At 34.2% G+C, this 20,263-nt stretch overlaps 1 protein-coding gene across 2 annotated transcripts; it reads right to left on the reverse strand.

Moving 5' to 3' along the window:
* Positions 1-245: 245 nt before the first annotated feature.
* LOC123918665 (exocyst complex component SEC5A-like) lies at positions 246-16,808 on the reverse strand. Of its 2 annotated transcripts, none has more exons than XM_045970776.1 (21): positions 16,198-16,808; positions 13,781-13,947; positions 13,590-13,681; positions 12,389-12,583; positions 12,047-12,174; positions 11,797-11,955; positions 11,419-11,529; positions 10,825-10,899; positions 10,345-10,479; positions 10,064-10,255; positions 9,664-9,807; positions 8,654-8,780; positions 8,368-8,578; positions 6,460-6,575; positions 6,080-6,314; positions 4,503-4,596; positions 3,420-3,497; positions 3,221-3,277; positions 2,402-2,551; positions 843-1,055; positions 246-718 (listed from the first exon to the last, which is right to left on the reverse strand). In XM_045970776.1, the coding sequence occupies exons 1-21, from the start codon at positions 16,570-16,572 to the stop codon at positions 500-502; spliced, it is 3,273 nt and encodes a 1,090-aa protein (XP_045826732.1). In that variant the 5' UTR covers positions 16,573-16,808; the 3' UTR covers positions 246-499. The 2 variants fall into 2 exon arrangements, with proteins under 2 accessions (XP_045826732.1, XP_045826741.1); XM_045970785.1 differs by having other exon boundaries at positions 13,781-13,964; positions 16,198-16,332.
* Between the last annotated feature and the right edge of the window lie 3,455 nt (positions 16,809-20,263).

A 20,263-nucleotide genomic window follows, 5' to 3' on the forward strand; every position in this document is an offset into this window, starting at 1 on the left:
GGGATCATGTCCCATGATGAAATACAACCATAGAGAAGTTGGAGCATGTGAACAACTGCACTGTCAATTATATTTTCTATTATATTGCACTTTCATCCCTCTTTTTTTTTTCTTTATTTCTCTTCTAATAACTAGCATTGTCTTCTTTCATTCATGGGTGTTTTGTTCGCGTAGGTTTGAGAATCTCACTCCATATAGAATCTGTGTCCCTCGTTTACTGTGCACACATCAATAGGCTACAGAAACTCGGCCAACAATTCATCCACCTTTAAATGACAACTGAGTGCACTTATGGTTTATTGTGGCGTACAAAAATGCCGACATACAGTCCAAAACTTATTAAAATGTGGTAATTGTCATCCACCTTTACAAACAAAGAGAAGAAAGGACAACAATGCAAAGAATACAACTTTTCATTAACTACAAAATCAAAAATATACAACATTAAATACATAATAGGCAAACAAACTAAAAGAATAAGGGTGCTAGTTTATATTCATCAATATCTATTCCGTGAGAAACCTGAGGATCCTGTATTATGTGTACCTTTGGAGGATCTGCTAGGAGACTCCATTGAATTCCTGTAGGGAGAATAGGCAGCTTTGGCTGGTTCTGGCACAGAGTCCAAAGGAATAGATTCTGCAAAGCATGCCGTATTAATGCGTGTCCGCTCAAGTTCTAATTGAAGGAACTCCGAGCTGTACTGCTGTGCAAGAGACTGAAATGCACAATATACAGCTTTAGACAGTAAATTTAGCAGCAGATTTTCATAATCACAAATTTAATTAGCATTTTCAGGATTCAGACACACGAAATGAATACTACACTAATCAGTTGCTTACAATGAGCTCGTCTGGTGTTACAGTTGTTCCTTGTTTATCATCTGCAATTGCATCTTCACTACCACGAGTTGTCCGACGATTATGTCCTGGATTATCGACAACATCAGTCACACTCTCGGTGGCTTTCTCCAAAAGTAGTCCTTGTAAAGACTTCAAGGAATCTCTTGCATCGGATGTGAAATATGGGTTTAATACTGTCTCGAAGTACTCAAGCTGCAGGATTATACATGTTAGTTAATCAAGAAGAGTGCTAAACATTAAGCTCCTAGTCATCACATCTCAAAATAAATAATGTAGGTAAAGGCCGTGAAATATAATTGATATAAATATATTAAGGGTCATATTAGCTTTAAATAGTAATTTTGTCTTGAAAAAATCAATCTTTGACTTCTAAAATCATAAAGTAAAAGAGTTTCAATACAAAATTTCTTCAAATAGTACACTAACAAATGCCCCAAGCGCACATATTAGCTTTTGCCATATATTAAAAATAATGTCATGAAGAAAACACTTTATGACCCGGTATCTACCTAGTGAAGCAGTTCGGGGTTACCCAACCTATCCTATATATACATATAATCTTAATATGGGGTTTTATTTTACTCTTCTAGTTAGCATTTTTATCTTTTTCTCCATCCACTACTTAAAAGTTTGATTGTCATTTTATGTAGCCATGCTTAAATTATTGCAGATTTTTGTATATTTGAAAACAAACTAAACATGCAAAGTGATATATTATTGTTCTTCTCTTATTATAGCAATGTCGTAGAACTATAAAGTAGAAAATGCCTCCTATATTAAGAGAAATCCTAGTTTATATGTATTTATAAGTTATGAGAACTTTTTCCTTTTGAACATAGCTATATGATAACAAATCATTTGCACTTATGTCCAATCTTAATTAGACTCGTACAATTTTAGGACCAAGTTCAAGTTCAAAGTGTGGCCCAATCAAAACTTGAGAGTTGGGTGAAGCCAAAACATAACTCATCTCAACCCGTCTCTTTAACAGATTGTCACCCCCAAATCCCAGGGTAGAATAGGCGTGTTCTCTAATTCTTCCAACTGTGACTGGAGAGCACCAGTGTTGCAGAAGAAGAATATACTTGAGCACTTTCTCCCCCTTTCACTTTTTTTCACCTCACTTTTCTCTATCTCTTCCTTTCACAATGCATCACATCTCTCTTTCCTACATAGTATTTCCTCCCAAATAGGTGTGAAAAAAAATTTATCCATTGCCCAGACAAAGCATTTTTTAAAGTTAAGTTACAAATGCATTATAGAAGTTGCATTCTTTCTTTGGATCACTAGGGAAGAACAGTGAGAAAAGGGGAGAGCTTTCCAAGTGAGAAAACAACAGCGGTTTGTTTTCTTAAACTTAAAAAAATGTGATTTCAAGATTGTATTTATTTTTTTTACAGAACCTATTCAAAGCAACATATCAAAAAAATTAGAGATTTGAATTTTTGCAGAAGACTGAAAAAGGAGGTTCAGCAAGGGCTTCATATGCCATATCAATTATATCATAAGCCTTAAAATGCCACAGAAATATAACATACCTCAAGCATGAGTTGACAGAATCCATTTGTATCAAGTGATCTAAGATCTGAACTTTCATTTTCGTGAAAAATGCTGATGAATGTGTCAATCAAGCCTTCCACAAGAATGCCAAGTGTTTTATCCAAGAGAGGTTTAGCACCAGCAAAAACCTATGACAAATACAGTTCACCTCAGCATACTATTATTGAGCAACTATATAGTAAAAAAAATATTTTCTTTTTTTTGAAGCCATAAAAAAAATTATTTTCTTAATTAGTGCTGATCGGATATTTTTAAACTTAAGTAAAGAGTTAAGTTTAGCAAGGTTCTTCTTAAAATACTCAAAACACAACACTCAAGTTATTCACTTGTAAAACTTCTACGCTGTGCAGCATCTAGCAGTAACTGGAAGAATTTTTTGGTAAATCAAGTAAAACTCAGGCAGGTAATCAAATTGGAGCATTTCCTTTTTAGCATATCTACAGGTCTTGTCCACAGTAAGAAGGATAATAAGGCAGTGTTATCTGATGCTAGTCTTTCGGTGTCCTTGGTTGGAAAAGAATGTTCAGGTCTTTAACAGAAAAATCTGATCACAAGACTTACTTTTGATATGCCAGTAGTTTCATGGCTTTGTGGAGTTCTGCACATGATGTATGGCTTACAAAAAATCTCTTGGCAGATATAAAAAGATCCTTCGCTAGATTTTGTTACATTTCTAAGGATGAATCTTATCAGCAAGTCTAATGCTTTATATATCTCCTTTCAAATAAAACTTATCTTTTGCATCTTAAGAAACGTGGGATTTGAACAATGAACACCTTATAACATGAAACAATTACCTCTGCATGCACAGCTACCAATGTGTGCAGCAACTCTACTGATGCATCGCGGACACCCTGAAAGAAACCAGGATAAAATGGAATATCATATTAAAACATAATTTTCAAAATCAAAGCAAAAATCATTTTGAATGGAAACAAAAACAACCAATAAGAACAATCAAATTTACAATAAACACTATTGTTGTTAGGTCCTCACTTTAACTGCAGGTGCTGCACCCCATTGAATGCCAGAATTTAACAGATAACTCGTTGCAGCAGATCTGATCAAGGTTGCCTGATGAGAACACAAGAAAGTGTCATTGTATTGAATAGTGAAAGCGGGGGCTACGGAGCAGCCTTTTTAAACAAGAAATGTATACTTATTACTACTTTACCACCATTGACCTTCCTGCTCCAGAATAAACATTCTTTTTTTTATTCTGGACCACTGTTAGTCTGTATTCAGATTTTTTTTGGAGACTATTGAGAAAGATTCAAGTCCCAAGTAGAATAGAGATAAAGCCTGAAATCAGTTTATAAAGAGCGGCACCCCTCACCTTACAAGCCGGTTTTGTAAGGATGAGTTAGACTCAATAAAAAAAAACCTAATATATGTATCAGAGCCTATCGGTCAGGTCACCCACCATTTATATTCACACACCAAGCCCAATAATGTTGGACATGAAGGGGTGTGATGGAAAAAAAATAGAGATAAGGTCTGAAATGAATTTATAAAGAGTGGCTGGCACCCCTCACCTAATATGCAGGTTTCGTAAGGATGAGTTAGGCCTAATATTAAAACCTAAAAGAGACTAATCACTAACCATCTGATATTAGCTAACGTGATATTCAGACATTTGCATAAATTAAGCAGTGGTTAAATTAATTTCTTCATGTATATCATTAACGATATTGATAATCAATGCCTGGTACTTAGGCTGCGCAGAATACAAGCTAGTAGACCTGGAGGAAGAGAAGCTTGTGACTACTATCAATCACTACACAAAACCTTACAATTATTTTATGTAGAATAATGCAACACCTTGATATTTAAGAAGCAAAAGGAAATGCCTATTATTCCAACTGATAGTGTATCGTCTTTATCCATAAACCGATCATCGGAAATGTTAACTATAGAAGTCACTCCATACAATTCTGAAAAGTTTTTTTTTTTCGAAAATCAATAATTACAATGGTATTCAGTATTCACAAACAAAAAAGTAATAAGATGCTCTTATAGCTTTTATAACATCTACTTCCTTCCCAGTAAAAAGGATGGAAACAAAAAATTTCTCATTACCTTTGCAAAAGTATATTGTTCAAGGACCTTCTCTTCAAGCCCTGTAAAACAAATTATAAGATCGTGTACATCACTGTTTCCTTCATCCTTCCCCCTGAATTAAAGGAAACCATGTATCAGAATGTCTAGTAAGTAAATACAAAGTAGGCTACAGTATTTTAATTTTAATAAAACATATATAGTGTGATGTATATGTTTTATTAAAATATTTTAGCCTACTTTGTCGATTAAAATATTTTGAATAGTCAGTCACATAGGCAACAATAGAAGAGGATAAATTTAATTAGTTAAAAAATTAATTCACTTGAATTATTTGGATTGCTCAAGAGAAGCCCTCTCAGCAGTCAATTTCATAGAGACAAACCATTCCCAAATATACAAGAGACTCAAAACTAACCCTTATTTCTGTTAACACAACGAAACTGATCGTGATAATTACTAGACCCCTCCTAATCCTAATTCGATGAAGAAACAAATTATGAAATATAGAGAAATATGAAAACCAATTCTAAGATATTCTAAATTATTCATATAGATACTTTAAAACATTTTTCATATATCTGAATACTCCCCATCAGGTTAAAACTAACTAGAGCTGTGATACCATCTTAAAATTTGGGTTTACGGCATAACTCAGCCTCTCAACCAACTTGTGAGGTGAGAACTACCCAAGTCTTATAAGCACTATCTAGGACATATCTCTAGTAGATGCGGAACACTCAACACATCCCATAACACACAGGAATAGACATTTGAAACATAGACTAAGGCTAATGGAGTAACAAATATCTCAACAAACACCCTCAGACTCAGGCCCAGACATCAAGAGTATGAACAAATGTGGGTGGAATAATAGATATCTTGGCCCTATAATAGATCTAGAATAAATTCTAGTGCCAATTTGAATTTAGGAAGATCTGAAATTGGTTCTAGATGACTTGAGAAATTGTGTCTCAGTGTATTTATTTATTAATAAAATACATACAACCAAATCCATGGATGATGGATGTTGCGAGTCCCACATTGGTTATGACTTATGAGTGGGGGTAACTCTCATGCCATGAGAACTTAGCTTTTGGGGTTGAGTTAGGCCCAAACTCAAAATCTAATATGATATCACAACCCATGCTAGATCCATTGAGCCACCCTTATCGGGACACCTAGTCACGTCGTGTAAAGGGGTTTCTTGGGACTCTAAGAATCTCGCATTGAATAGTGATATGGCCTGAAATAGTGGTTATAAGTGGGAGGTGAGGTGACCTCATCCCATTAGCTAGCTTTTAGAGTTGAGTTAGGTCGAAACCAAAATTCTAAGATGGTCTTGCGGGACATGTGTTGAGAGTCTCACATGGGAAAGTCATGTGGCATGGAAAGTGGTTATAAACGAAGGGCAACCCCCACCCCATGAGCCAACTTTAGGGGATGAGTTAGACCCAAATTCTAAGAATAGAGATAAAATTGGATTAAAATAAGCTTTATATCTATCCTATTATTTGCACCAAAATATCTTAAATATCTCAACACCTATTTACCCTTAAAAGGAAAGTATCCCAACATTATTACCAATAACAATGTACCTGGAGTGCTGCCAGATATGTCTGTATTTGTCATACAACTCATAAGAAAGTTCATCTTTGCAATAACCAATATTGCTTAATACAATCAATAACTGTTGATGGGGATCAGTAACGCCTCCTCCAAGATCAGAATGTGCATTTTCTTCTACTTCATGTGCATATCCATTTGGTAAATAGGAGCCTTCTTTGTGTGAGTTATGTTCGCCAAGTTCAATTCCAATACGCTCTAAATTACCTGATAGTCAACCACATAAGCCAATTTTGTAACTGAAAATTCAAGTGCTCCGACACTATTTTGTTCTTTCACCATCTTTCTTTTATTCCACTTTATTTCTAAATAATGTATAGAATGAAAGATTGAGCCAACTAATTCAACATACCAGCAAAATCCAGGAAACAGTTTAAAAATGCAATTCTGACAGATTCTTGAATTTCTTGAAGTTGGATAAATGTATCCTCTGATTTAGTTGCCTCATTCCGTAAGGACCGAAGCATCCTAAAAGAATCATTATTAAAATATTAACACCAATTCACCAATTTTTAGATATAATATATACCAAGAAATGAGTAAAGCGGGGGCGGGATTTTTGCTATTTTTTTCCCCTTCTATTGAAGGCATTAGGATCATGACTAATACAGAATTTTAAACTTCACCGTGAAGATAGTATACAAGAGAATAAATATCAGACAGTAAGAGGTAAACTACAAAGAAAATTTTAAGTATCCTGCCAAATATATGCTGAAAGGGATTTACAAATTAAACAGATTTGATCTAAACAGCATTTATTGTAACTTTAGTATCGAGCTATTTCTTTGGAAGATCATTTTGCCAGAAATTTTCTGAGAAGTTTTTTCCCCATGTTTACAGCAATCTTACAGAAAAGATAGATTAGGAGCCAATTCTATCTAGAAGAACATTTGAAAAGCAACTATTTGTGAGAAGACTACCGAACAAAGCTTGCATTGAGATGATTTGGGATATTAGAAGAAAATCAATAGATATGCCTTTACAAAAAGTTCAGCAAATCCAAAATAATACTATTAAAAGGATTAGGGGGGGGCGGGGGGGCGAAAACATTAGAATAAATAAAAAACACTTTGCTGAAAATTATTTTGCTAAATTTGAGTTTTAAAATTTGCTAGTGCCACTGCCATGAGGCACCAATTCATGTAGATGGATCCATCTATCGAGATAAGCTTGGGAGTTGTTGGACAATCCACCTTACAACACACTCTCTTTTGATGCATGCAATTGTTATGTCATAACATAGCATTGCATGTGTAATGGAAGGAAAGGTGAAATTGATCATCCACTTCATCGTCTGATTGCCAGGTGTTTAGTGCATCATATTTCTGTTTCAGGTGTCTGCAACATAGATCATATCTTGGGCAACGGAGGTGGCCATAGATTCACAGTTACAAGACAGTTACTGAATGCCTTACTCCGAACAGGGTTTATCAAATAGCCTTACAATTATATTCTGAAGTTTGATCATTACTCTACTGCAGACTGCAGTTTGTCAAGAACTCTTCAAAATAAAACCTAAGGCTTTGTTTGGTTTGAAGGAAAGAAAGTGGAAGGAAAGAAAATTCCGGAAACCGATGGATGAACTTGGACTAACTTTCAACAAAACCAAACACACCCTAAATCCTACCGGCAAAATGTTTGAGCCTCTGTAACTGCATTCTATAATAATTTCACAAAATCTTAACTGACACGAATGCTGCCAGAGATATAAAATCATTGTTGGGCAAGGTGGTCTCTAAAAATGGTGCTGAAATCTCCATCCGAAAGTAGTTAGGAGTTCAATTCTTGCCACCGGGATTCTTCATAATTTAGTCAAGTTAAAGCAGAGTATAGTGAGCATGTCAGTTTTCATGTTTCAAGCCTGAAATGTCATTGTGTGAAACAGTTTGAGGCATAAAACCATTATTGGCCCACATCCTAAAGGCTCGGTTTTTAGAAAATATGATCTTTTATAAATCTAAATGACTAAATCTAAGATTCTTCTGCCCAAAATCATGAATATCCAAAATTTAAAGTCAGAGGAACTCTATGGCTTTTCATATTCCCCAAATACAAACTGTAATAGCTAATTAATGACCAGACATATGGAGCATTAACAAATTAAGAGGTGAAATGAACATGAGCCAAGTTTTGAATATGAATACATATCTTTTAAAAAAATTATAAAGTTCATTTAACTTTTTTATCAAAAAAGAAAATTCATTTAATTTTCATTGAGCAAAAATCATATCAAATCCTATACGATAATATTTAGACTTACAAATTGATCTGATCCATTGCTGAAGCTACAGTTGAACGGAATGTTAAAGGCAGGTAAGAGATTGCATATGGGGATTTGTTCCTTTCAAGAATTGAAACAATAACCCATGACACGTCCTTTGACACCTCTTCAACTGATGCTCGCATCCAAGAGCAAAGCCTTAGAACATAAATCCTTATAATCTCTGGTTGCAGTGTTCGCAGAGCAATAACTGGAACAAAAAGAAAGACATGCACTCAGAATATTAACAGATCACAATAACTTTTAAATTCGGATAATTTGATACCCGCAACCGGAGGAGCTGCTTCCTTCAATTCCAAAGCTGCACATGCTTTAGATATATCTTCAATGGCATCACTCATGTAGGACCGGTGGACATTTGATTCCTCTAGATCATGAAAAATGTTAGTGACCTGCACCAATGGCAGATTATCTATCAGGATTTCTATGCAAAACCATGAACCCCTTTCTATTTGTATGCAAAATCATGAAAAATACTATTCTGAATTACTGAATTAGGATTTGGCATATAGAAAATGTATGCAAAACCAATAGGACAAATTAGAAAACCATTTTCCTGAGTATTTGACAAATCAACCATTTTGCAATTAAAACTTCTCTTAATAACAGGATTAGGATTTGGCATATAGCCATGTAGGCATCCGCGTGACCTTATGTTTATGAAAATAGGCTTCCAAATACAACAACTAGGAGTGACAGAGTGGGAGTACTTATCTAGGTTAAATTCAGAATACTAATACGACTGATAGGGTAACCGAAAAAATTGTTAGGCTCTGGACAATCTTTTGCACTGTTTGTTCCATTCTAATGTCAAGCATATTACTTGCTTCAATAGTCAGAGACTCAAGTTTAAATAAATTAAAGGAACTCCACAAACATTTCTGGCCCAAAATAGTCTCCAATATCACATGATATCCAAAAGGATTAAATATATTCTCTGAAAATATAATGTTTTTTTTATTGTTTTAGCCACTAATTAAATTTTATTCATTTTTAGTCTTCACATTTAACAAAAATAGTGCGCTTCTAGTTCTTTTCGATAACTTAAATAGCATGCTTTTGTACTACTAATAACTAAAACTGAAGAAATTTAAATTGGGAATAAATACAAAAAAGACATTTTTTGGGGGCTAAAAATATATTTAACCCAAAATAAAAAGAAAAAAGATAATGCTATAATATGAAAAATAAAGAGAAACAGTGATCACTATAATGAGACTGCAAGGTGGGAAAACATATTTTTAGTGGAAAAAAGGGGCATGTGAACACAATTACCTTGACTCCATACAGCGATATTGTGCTGCATATCATTGCGGAAACTTCATCAAGGGAATGACTTGAGTATTTCACGTCTCCAGCTTTTTCTTCATTTTTATTTGTAGAACTATTGGAATTTGAATCTGTGGGAACTTGAGAAGACTGGACAAGAAAAGCATTCCACAATAATAAAGCAGATATAATTATGTATGAAAAATTCAAGATGATAAAAAACATACAATGGTAAAATACAAAAAAATGCATTTCCAGAAGAATCCAATTGAGTCAAGATTGCAGAGGAAGAGAAATTGAAAACTTGAAAATATGCCATAAATCAGAATCAAAATAAAATGTTATAAATGACTAATGCATATACATACACCAAATTAAAAGTGGTTCATAATAATAATACTATTACCTTGGCAAATTTTCCACTGAAAACAGAAAGTGCAACCTTCCAGAAGGCTGGTATATGATGGATGATTACAGCAGTTAATCTACGGATATACCTTCCTCTTAGACCATCCACCTCTTCGCCATTTAGATCTACTGGATGAGACTGGACCGTAGCATAGGTATTACCGAGAATAGGAGAGTTGTTGATATCTGACTGACAATAGTTATAGAAAGAATATTAAAACTAAAAAAAATAAAAAGTTAAACCATTTTCAATATAGCTTAATAACATTTTGCACCTACAGATTCGCTTAGTTCTTGAATCTGCTTCCATCTGGCATCAGAAAGAGCTTTTTCATGCAACTCACTACGCAAACTTTCAACTCTGGCCTCATGGTCTAGTGTACACTGCTCAAGTAAACCACGTATTCTCTGATTCTGTAAAGGAGACAACAACCGGTGGACTCAACAATTTGGCCATCCCATGGAATGCAATAATGACAAACTCTAAAAAAATTGAAACTTAAGGGGCAAAAAACTAAAAAGTGAAGAAGAAACAATTAATGGAGAGTTGTGCCAAAAAAAAATAATGGGCAAGAGGGTACAGATCAACATGATTATTAGTCTTTTAGTCAGGTCTATAAAGTACCAACAGCAACATCCCAGCAATTGACATTTTTTTCCTTTCTTTTTGGTATACACCATACAGTCACGCAACTAACAGAAAATATCAAAACAAAATTACAAGTACTTAAAAACATGACATGCATGGGATTTTCCAACCTGTATATTCAAATAATGCCACACTGGATCTGACTCCGGTTCCAAATCCAACAATAACCTCACTGTATTCTCGAGCTACATGAAGAGCAGACAAGTATTAGAATCACCCCGCATGCAGAAAAACACCAAGATCACTGCAATCAATCTCTAACTTGATAACCATATCAATAACATATAAAATAATATCATCTGTCCGTTTTTCTGTCAGAACACCACTGCTTTCAAAGCAGAGTGAGGAGGATAAAACAGCGGTGTGTCTAGATCATATACTTCAATGAACTGTATGAATATCATGCTAAAACCGAGTGAGGGGGATAAAAGGGAAAAGCTTCAAGCAAAAAATAACTGCTACCACATCACTTCCCCTCATTTCAAGTGACAGTTCTCCCCCTCATTTCAAGTGACAGTTCTCATACATTATCATGCATTAGTAAATAGTAGCTACAGAGCAAGATGAGAAACAATCATAGCATCACTGGTCCGAGCAAGCAAAGATAGAACATAATGAAATGCACCCTTGTTTACATGTCAAAGCTTCTTTTCAAGTCATTTTTGTCCAACATGACTGGCAAACTGAAGAGATTGATAACTCACATTTGTTATATCTATATTTGGATCTTCCATAGACTTGAAAAGCACAGACTTGAACTCATTCATGACTTTTTCAACCTCTTCGAGAACACGTTTCAGGATCCCTACCTGAATCTAAAGAAAGACCATAAGAAGAATTAACTTTAATAAGTAAAAGAGTATGACAAAGTGAATTGGTACAATAACCACAGAAAATCCAAAAATATGAATGTACCCTAATATATGCTTAAATGTAAGTCATTCTTGTATCGGTGAATCTTGAGAACAAAAACTCATGAGCATGTATACTAGAATTTCAAGAAACCTCTAAGAGAAATTTGTTTTAACAATGATACAACAGAAACCTACGGAAAGGTCAAAATCAATACAATAGTTTTATACATGAGAGGGCAGAGCAATTGACTTGGCCTTCTTGTACTCCCTGACAGCCAAATCATATTCACCCTTGCTAATGCTGCCACGGATAGTACTTGGTAGGTTGAAAAGTGTACGGAACCTCTGCAGCATTCCTTGGACAGTCCGAATCTTTTCTGCTTGAGCCTACACAATTCATAGAAATCGAGAATAACAAAGATATTGGCAAATCTAGAATAGCAGTCACAACAAAATTTAGACTTCAGAATTCACCCACCTGGCGCTCGAATAAAGGTTTCAAAGCACGATTAGCCTGCGAACTAACTCCTTGAATAATATTAAACAAATGGGAAGTCCCAGACCCTTCAGGGTCATCCTCAATTCGTCTTAACTTTGACTCAATATCTGTAAATTAAGGAAAACAAGCTTCACATTAAAATAAAGGAGGCGATGGCGCTGTTGATCTTTAATATTTTGCCTACATGCAGGGAAAACTACTGAGAAAGAAAGAAAGAATATGAACTTGAGTGTGACACTTAACAACAGTCATCGAAGAATAAAAGACTACTTCTATATGGTTAAACTAGGGTTTGAATGCATTAAAAAATAAAGTCCATACCGTCGATTGTGGTTTTGCAAGAGACAAAGCAGTCAAAGTTGTCCTTCACCAACTGCTTTCTCTGCTCAGTACGACTTTTATAATCAGTTTTCAAAGCCAGCGCACCAGCCTCCAGGTCGGCAGCACTTGTATTAAGGTGTATCCGTGATAAGAACAATTTTGCATCAAACTTCTCCGAAAAATACAGCAATTTCTCTGTATAGTTGCATAAAAGACACTATCATCTCATGATCAACACTTATGTAGAAGCACATACATGCAAACCAGAATAATAATAATAATGATAATAATAATAATGATAAATAATAATAATAATAATAATAATACAGGTGACGCTTGTTTTCCAATCAATCTTAGGAAGTAATAACTAATAGTTATTTGCTGCATAAACCCAAATTCCCACACGCAGAAATAGAACTCTCTTGAAGCAGCCATGAACTGAAGACCAAAGGGAAACCGTAAACATAATATTGTCCCATCAAATTGCAATTAAGGAAACAGATTATTGAAATCTATTAATGGCCTTCAATTTTGTGAGCATTTCCTTAATTTATCCCAGATGTTGGGTTTTGCCCACGTTTACTGTAGGCTGATTGTTAGATTGGGTCCTAAGTCGTGGACTCGTTAGCCCCCAAGTTCAGACCTATACTCTTATTTAAGTGACATAATCCACGATTAAAGAATCAGAAGATGTTAGAAACCCTAGTCGTCAAATTTTTTTATTCCACTTTCAGCAATAATGGCTGAGCCTGAGAACCCTAGGTGTGAAGCCTATGGTGGTTTTTCACCACTATCTTCATCTTTCGAACTGTGATTTCAAACAATTAAACATCCTATTTAGACTCAACTTTGTACAAGCTAAGCCAGTAACCAATAAACTCTTCCACATTCCAATTCAATTCTAGCATAACTGTCTGCACGTACAGTTTACCTTCCTAAAACAGAACCTTCACTCAATTTGACAAATACTAAGCTACAAACAATCTGCATTTATATTAAATGCAGAACAATACCTCATCTGTCATAGTTGATTGTAACAGTGCTTCCTAGGCATTTGTTTTCTCTTAATCAAATATTGTCACAAAATACATGATTTGCAAAAATTATATTATTATTGCATTGTTAAATAGAAGTACCATAAAGAAACTGACTTTAAAAATGCAAATATGCAACATAATATCTAATAACAAAAAATAGTTACCACGTAGGCTGCTATCCAGATCCTTGTCAGTCTTAGGAGAACTATCTGTTGAAGACTCGGTGATCAACTTTAGTGTTCTGTTGTCTATGATCCTGTCAAAAATCAATACCAATAAACCACCAGGATTAATTTCTCAGAAAACTGAAGAAATGTGGAAATGATGGCATGACAAGCATTGAAATGAACTTTACCCCAAACCCAGTGGATCAACACATTCCATGCCACGAGGGAATGACTGTAAATAGGTAAGCCCCTTTCTAGTAACTGCAGATTTTTTTTTTTCAAATTTTGGAGCCACAAATTTTTGAGCCACAGGTGCTGTCCTTGTTTCCCTCATTTCACGAACCCTACGAGCAAGCTGTCAAAGAAGCCCAACTACATTAAATTAAACAGAATTTGATAAGTACTTTCATTTAATATGCTTAATATTCTAACGGAAGAAAACCAATATGAATAAAGCACTGAAATTTCCAACCCTTCGAGCAAAAGAACTATTAAAAACTACGGACAAAATATGTAAAGCATAAATAGCATGAGTTGAGATCCCATCCCACATCGACTGGAGATATCTCGAGCTAGCTTTTAAGGTTTAATTAGACTAAACCAACTTTTAAGATGGTACCTAGATGTGTTACTGGGCCTATATTTGTCCACACAGACTCAGGCATGAGGGGTGTTGTCATTGCCACCCACCTTTGTCCATGCTCCAAATGTTCCCTCTTTGGCGCAAGGGAGTTAGTTAAGATCCCACATTGACTATAGATATGGTCAAAGTAATCCTCAAAATGCTTGGACAATCCTCACCTCTAGGTCTAGCTTTTGGGGTTGAGATAGGCCTAACCCAAATTTTAATAGCGTGCCTAATGTAGCATATGAAAAGGGAGACAGATGCTCAAGATCCATTTCCATCCGAGATTCCAAGAGTGCTCATAGTATATTAAAAAAAGGAAAAGAACAAACAAGGACAAAAAGAAAACGGAATGACAAACAAAAGTTACAAGCCAAATATAGTGCAGAAACATGAGGTGCCAATAAATCGAACTGCTTTCCACTTAACAAGTAGACAGCCCTCCAGAACTTATTAGGTAAAATTCCACTCTAGTTACCGTGAGGATAGTATCAGGATCTAAGATGCTGCTAATTAGTAAGCCTAAGGTTATTGGGATATTAATAGTACTCAAAAGGTTTTCCTTTTTCCCACTGAATTGTTATCAGTACATAAATTAAAAACAATGAATTTTTGTTTGAATGGATGGAAGATAGCAAAATGCAAAGAAATACAATACTACAATAGTCATTAAAGAACAAGAAAGGGTGGAATTAATAAAGAATAGTTCCTTAATTTCAAGTTTACTATTTGCCTTACAGAACAATAATGGGATATGCATGTTGCCAAACACAGAAAAATCAAAGGAACGTGAAACTGTAATACTTCGTCACTATAACTGTTCTTCAATGTAGTTTTAGAATTTATCACATTATGGTTACTGAATGTCCAAGACTAAAGATCAATTAGCATTTTATTTGTTTTGCTAATAATGGAATTACATTAACTACCCGAACGGGTGGAAGATCGATTAGCCTTTCGTGCATTTGGAATAATTTTCAAAAAAATAATATTTAGAGAAATACGAAGGTTAATACTTCCAGAGCATAACATTACATCCTATTGATCAACTTGGTATGCCTAAATGCAAAGAACTAGCACCTATTTATACTGAGAAAGAAAATTAGATCAATCATACCAGTATAGTACTACAAGTACTGCACTACTAGTACAAGCCCAAGCCCGCCGTCACAGTGTGACCTATTAAAAATAGTGCTAAAAATCCCCGGCTATGTTCAACAGTTCATGGTAGGGTTAGACCCACATAGTAGGCAACATTATCTTACATTTGCAAAAGGCTTATTTCATGGTTCAAACCTGTAGTCCAAGATCACATCGTAACAATTCCAATGGCTGCAACAAGTCTTCCCTTCTTAATACAATAAGACTAATACTAATGCTAATCGAATAAAGAAACAAATGTAGAAACATAATGGAGTCGGGAAGCATGTCCAAAGGACTAATTGGTTCTACAGGATATTTTAAAACATTAGAATATACTCTAACATCTCCTATCAAGTTAAAGTTTCCTAAACTTTAAGCTCAGTTGTTAAAGAGTAATGTCAGCTCCAAAAAAAATAGCTGGAAAAATAGCTTAGGAACACTGGAAACATGAATTGAACACTGCAAGAAAGATAACTCGGCCAGAAAACCAGAATAATGAACAGCCAAAACTGCCAAAGAGGCACGGAGTGAATGATGCAAGTAATCAATCACTCACAGCAACATCCAATTTATCGACGGCGAAACAAACAGCATTTGGAAACTACAATACAATATACTCTACGATACTACATAGATAAGCTCATAAGCTAATATATTCTAATTCTAACAGATTCAGCGGAATATCAGTGAAATGAAAAACCTAAACTAACTAAATTATTTACATCAATTAAACATTCAATTCATCAATTATTTCTACAATCAAACAAAGTAATTATTAAGAGAATAAAGTGCAGCGTATATGATCATGAACCCTAATCAGTACCAATGATAGCATACCTCAGCTTCATCAACATGCTTCCAACGACTAGGCTCCTCTCCATCCCAGGTCCGATCATCATCCCTCGCCGGTGTTCTTCCACCTCGATTCTTAGACGACGTAACCTGATCTTTAACATTATCCTCATCACCGCTAGATATGCTAAGCATCTCGACTTCGGAATCATCGTCATCGTCAACCACTCTACCTTTAGATTGCGGATTTTTACCGGTGGCGGGAGGCGCTCCACGCTTAGGTTGAGAGGACGGAGGTTGAACGTAGTTAGCGACGGGTTTGCGAGGATTACCGGAGGATTTGCCGTAGTTTAGATCTCGTTGTGATTGCTCCTTTAACGCCATCTGGAGAAGCTCGTCTTCGTCGCTGTCGCTCGACATTTCTTCAACTGTTTTCTGCTTCGCCGGTGAATGTGAACGGAATTGAAGAGAGAGAAGAGACGTGTGGTGGTTTTGTTGATTTTAGATCTGAGTCACACTGTGTTTATTATTTTATTTTTTTTTCTTTTTCTTCCAAAGGAGGAAGAAAGAAAGAATGTTCAAAGGAGAATCTTCTAATTTCAATGTATTTTGCTTTTGCTAAAGTTTCTTTGCTTTTTTTTTTTTTTCTTTTTTTTCGTTCTTTTTTATTTTTCATTTTTGCAGAATTATAAGCAGAATCTTTTTTACCAAAGGTTTTTCATTTGTATTTCTTACCAGATTTATTTCTATTTTTAATGTGACATTTTTATTGAGTTTAATTGTTATACAATGTCGGTGTAAAGTAATTTTACACATGCATTCAATAATATGTTGTCACATTGTTTAATATTTTAGTGAACGTGACAAGTCATCTGTTTTAAAATACATTACATGATGTGTCAATATTTATTATTGAATATATGTGTAAAATAATTTTATGTATATAAATTAAATTCCTTTTTATGAGTTTATTAGAGATGTACCGTGTAAACAATCATTAAATAAAAAATTATCAATTTGTCATGTCATATAAAAAAGTATGGTGACCTTACCAAAAAAAATGTATAGTCACATAGCGAAAAATAGAGTTAGTATTAATTGATAATGTGAAATTATTATTACATTATCAAAAAAAAAATTTAGTCAAAAAAAATTAATTGATAATGTAAAATTAGTTTACACTCTTGATGTATTTTTTTTTCTCTTTTTATTTTAGTTTAATTTTTATGGCATAAAAAGTTTTACAATATCATCATTAGCACATGAGAATCACATCCAAGTGTTACGGTGCATGGCCTTTTTATATATTCAAACTTCAACTTGGAATTAATTTTCGAGTCAAAATCAATTAGTGTACCAACTTGTGTCAAAAATTTTACTTTTTGTAAAAAAAATACTACATTCAATTATTACATCTTGTTTTCCTAGCTTAATCCTCGATAATAATCATGTTAGATGGATAACTTATATTCTACACGTGAAGATGACTATATTTTGAATGTGGATGAGAGATGTTTGGGTGTCTTGATAGAAATGGGGGTTTGGTGGCGTGTTCCGACGAGGAGAAAGTAGTTGGGTCATTGGTTTTAATGGGTATTTAGGCATTATGGGTAATACTTTTACCGAGCTTTATGACAATTTATCATGTGTTAAGGCTTGATAGAGACATGAGATATGCGAGAATTTTGTGATATAAGGTTTCAAACTATTATTGACCTCATTTTAAAGGATTATAGAATGTTTCACTGTTACTAGTAAATATATTTCTCGGGAACATCACCCTAGGATCATAAATTTCATCACAAGCATACAAATCATATCCCAATTTAATTTCTCTTGTCATAAGAAAACATTTTTTAAAACAAGTTTAGTGATAACGGAGTAAAGTACATGACAAATGTCCCCTCTCGTGGCAACTAACGGAATGCTCCGCAAAAGCATGATTGAAATCCTCGCATACCCCCGACCATAGCACGTAGGCTCTAGACATACATCATCTTCTTTGTTTTGTCCTTCGCCTGCTTGTCCTACTAATGAAACATGTTAGTAATCTCAATCAACAAAGGACAAGAAAAATGATCAAGAGAGCATGTTATGAACTATTCTCCATAACCCTAAGATGTAAGTGAAATACTCACACATAACCTAACCATGGTGAGCAGTCGTAAGTAAAAACAGTAAACTAAACTAAGAACACAAGAAAATAAACTAAGAAACTTTTATTGAAACTTGAAATTTTTTTTACATGAGTGGAGCTTGATTTTTACAAAGGAATAATGAGGTCTTATTTAGATCCCAAGAGTAGTGATTTTTCTTCATCTCATGTTCATTGGAGTTTTATTAAACATGAAATATGAAAAGACAAAAACTATCAATCATCTCTGATGGGTCTGCCACGGCCGTTACCATATCAACACGGTCGTGGCAGACTTAGTTGATGACAAAATTTGACTTTTCACTTTCTTCACATTCGGTGACAATTTTTTTGTTGGCTTTTGGCTATGACTTACACTTTAATACATTGAAGTTCCACTTTCTCTTTATTAAGGAAGAGTTTCCACTATCATAATTGATGTCTTGGTCATGAAGGCACCTCAAAATGCATCAAATGCACTCATTTATTCACATTTCAAGCATTAAGTCATAAAAATATAAAGGGTGGAAAAACAAACAAACAGTTCTAAAAAAGTTATTTAAGTAAAATATTACTCCTAGCATGTATACATTAAAAAAGAAACGCTAATAGTTGTCACATATATCTAGCATTAAGTCGATTTTTATTTTTTAATTTACCATTTGATAATTTGGGAGTATTTACTCATCAATCAATAAGAACAAATTATATGCATTAATAAAATTTAGTTAGTTGTGTGTACCACATGCAAATCTACTTATATGACTTATTTTTATTGGTTGTTAGACAAATACTCCAAATTATCGAGGAATAGAGTATACCTTGGAATAATGTACTTCTCAAAGAAATTTTCTCATCCCACCCACTCACTTTCTCCCCTACCCCCTAGCAATTCGGAAAACGTTTTCCGAATTTTTTATAGTGTAAATTTTACACTAGAAAAACAGTTCGGAACGTATTTTCCGAATTTTTTTGCGCGCTAGGGAAGTAGACGAGAAAGTGAGTGGGTAGGATGAGAAAATTTCCTTCTCAAAATATCAACCTTTCACACGCGGGTATAATACAGCCCATTTTTAGTCTCATAAAAACACTGATATATTGTAACTTTGAAACTCAAAAGGTTTATGGTTCAATCCTCATCCACCCTTAGATGAGATGAATAAATACAAGTTTCCATCGTATATTGGTATGTTGAATTAATCATATACGTATCACATTTGCTAAACTTCCACACTGGAAGATCCTCGTCATTAAAATCCAAAATTGGATCATACGTGATATTCTATAGTTACATTTGTTCCATATAATGGTATTGAGCACATTTATCTGCCTTAGATCCCAATGATGGTCCATCAAGCTCCGAAATACTATATAGTTTTCACCAAAATATAATTTATTTAAAGTACAAAATAACCAAGTTATAAGACAGAAAAACTCTTATATATACCACCATTCACTTGACATCTCTTATATAAAATCATCCAAGTGTTCAAAGTTAAATTTAGCAAGCAAAATTAATAACTTCCATATTGCACAAGTAAGAGACTTACTATTTTGTTAGTCAAAAGAATTTATGATTACTGGAATTATCATATATATATGTAGGAGGTGTCATTACTCATTAGGTGTCAAGTTCTTTTTGGGTAGTATTCTCAGCCTAATTAATGTTTTAATGTAAGAAAAATAATCTTAATTAAATTTGCACTCTCCTTGTTTTTATTTAGTGATGAAGGAATGTTTGTCAGATCTCATATATCATCTGTAAGTACAATAGATTAGTTTTGGTTATGTACATATTAATATTAATTTCAATGTAAAAGTCATATAGTATTAGCAATGCAGAGGAATTAATATTAATAATATAGACACATTAGATAAGAAGATGTACCTTTAATTAGAAGAGAATTCATTATGGTTCATGAATGTCAGAGATAATTAACCTACCTTATCCCAACATTGTGATCTAATTTGTCTACT

The sequence above is a fragment of the Trifolium pratense genome, linkage group LG1, assembly GCF_020283565.1.
Source record: "Trifolium pratense cultivar HEN17-A07 linkage group LG1, ARS_RC_1.1, whole genome shotgun sequence".
Classification (NCBI taxonomy): Eukaryota; Viridiplantae; Streptophyta; class Magnoliopsida; order Fabales; family Fabaceae; genus Trifolium; species Trifolium pratense.

Coding starts and splice junctions, on each gene's coding strand:
- LOC123918665 (XM_045970776.1), bottom strand. CDS start 16,572: ATGTCGAGCGACAGCGACGAAGACGAGCTTCTCCAGATGGCGTTAAAG. Junction 10,480..10,824: donor GGCATTATTTGAATATACAG/GTTGGAAAATCC, acceptor TCTCCTTTACAG/AATCAGAGAATACGTGGTTT. Junction 3,278..3,419: donor GTGCAGCACCTGCAGTTAAA/GTGAGGACCTAA, acceptor GGTTTCTTTCAG/GGTGTCCGCGATGCATCAGT.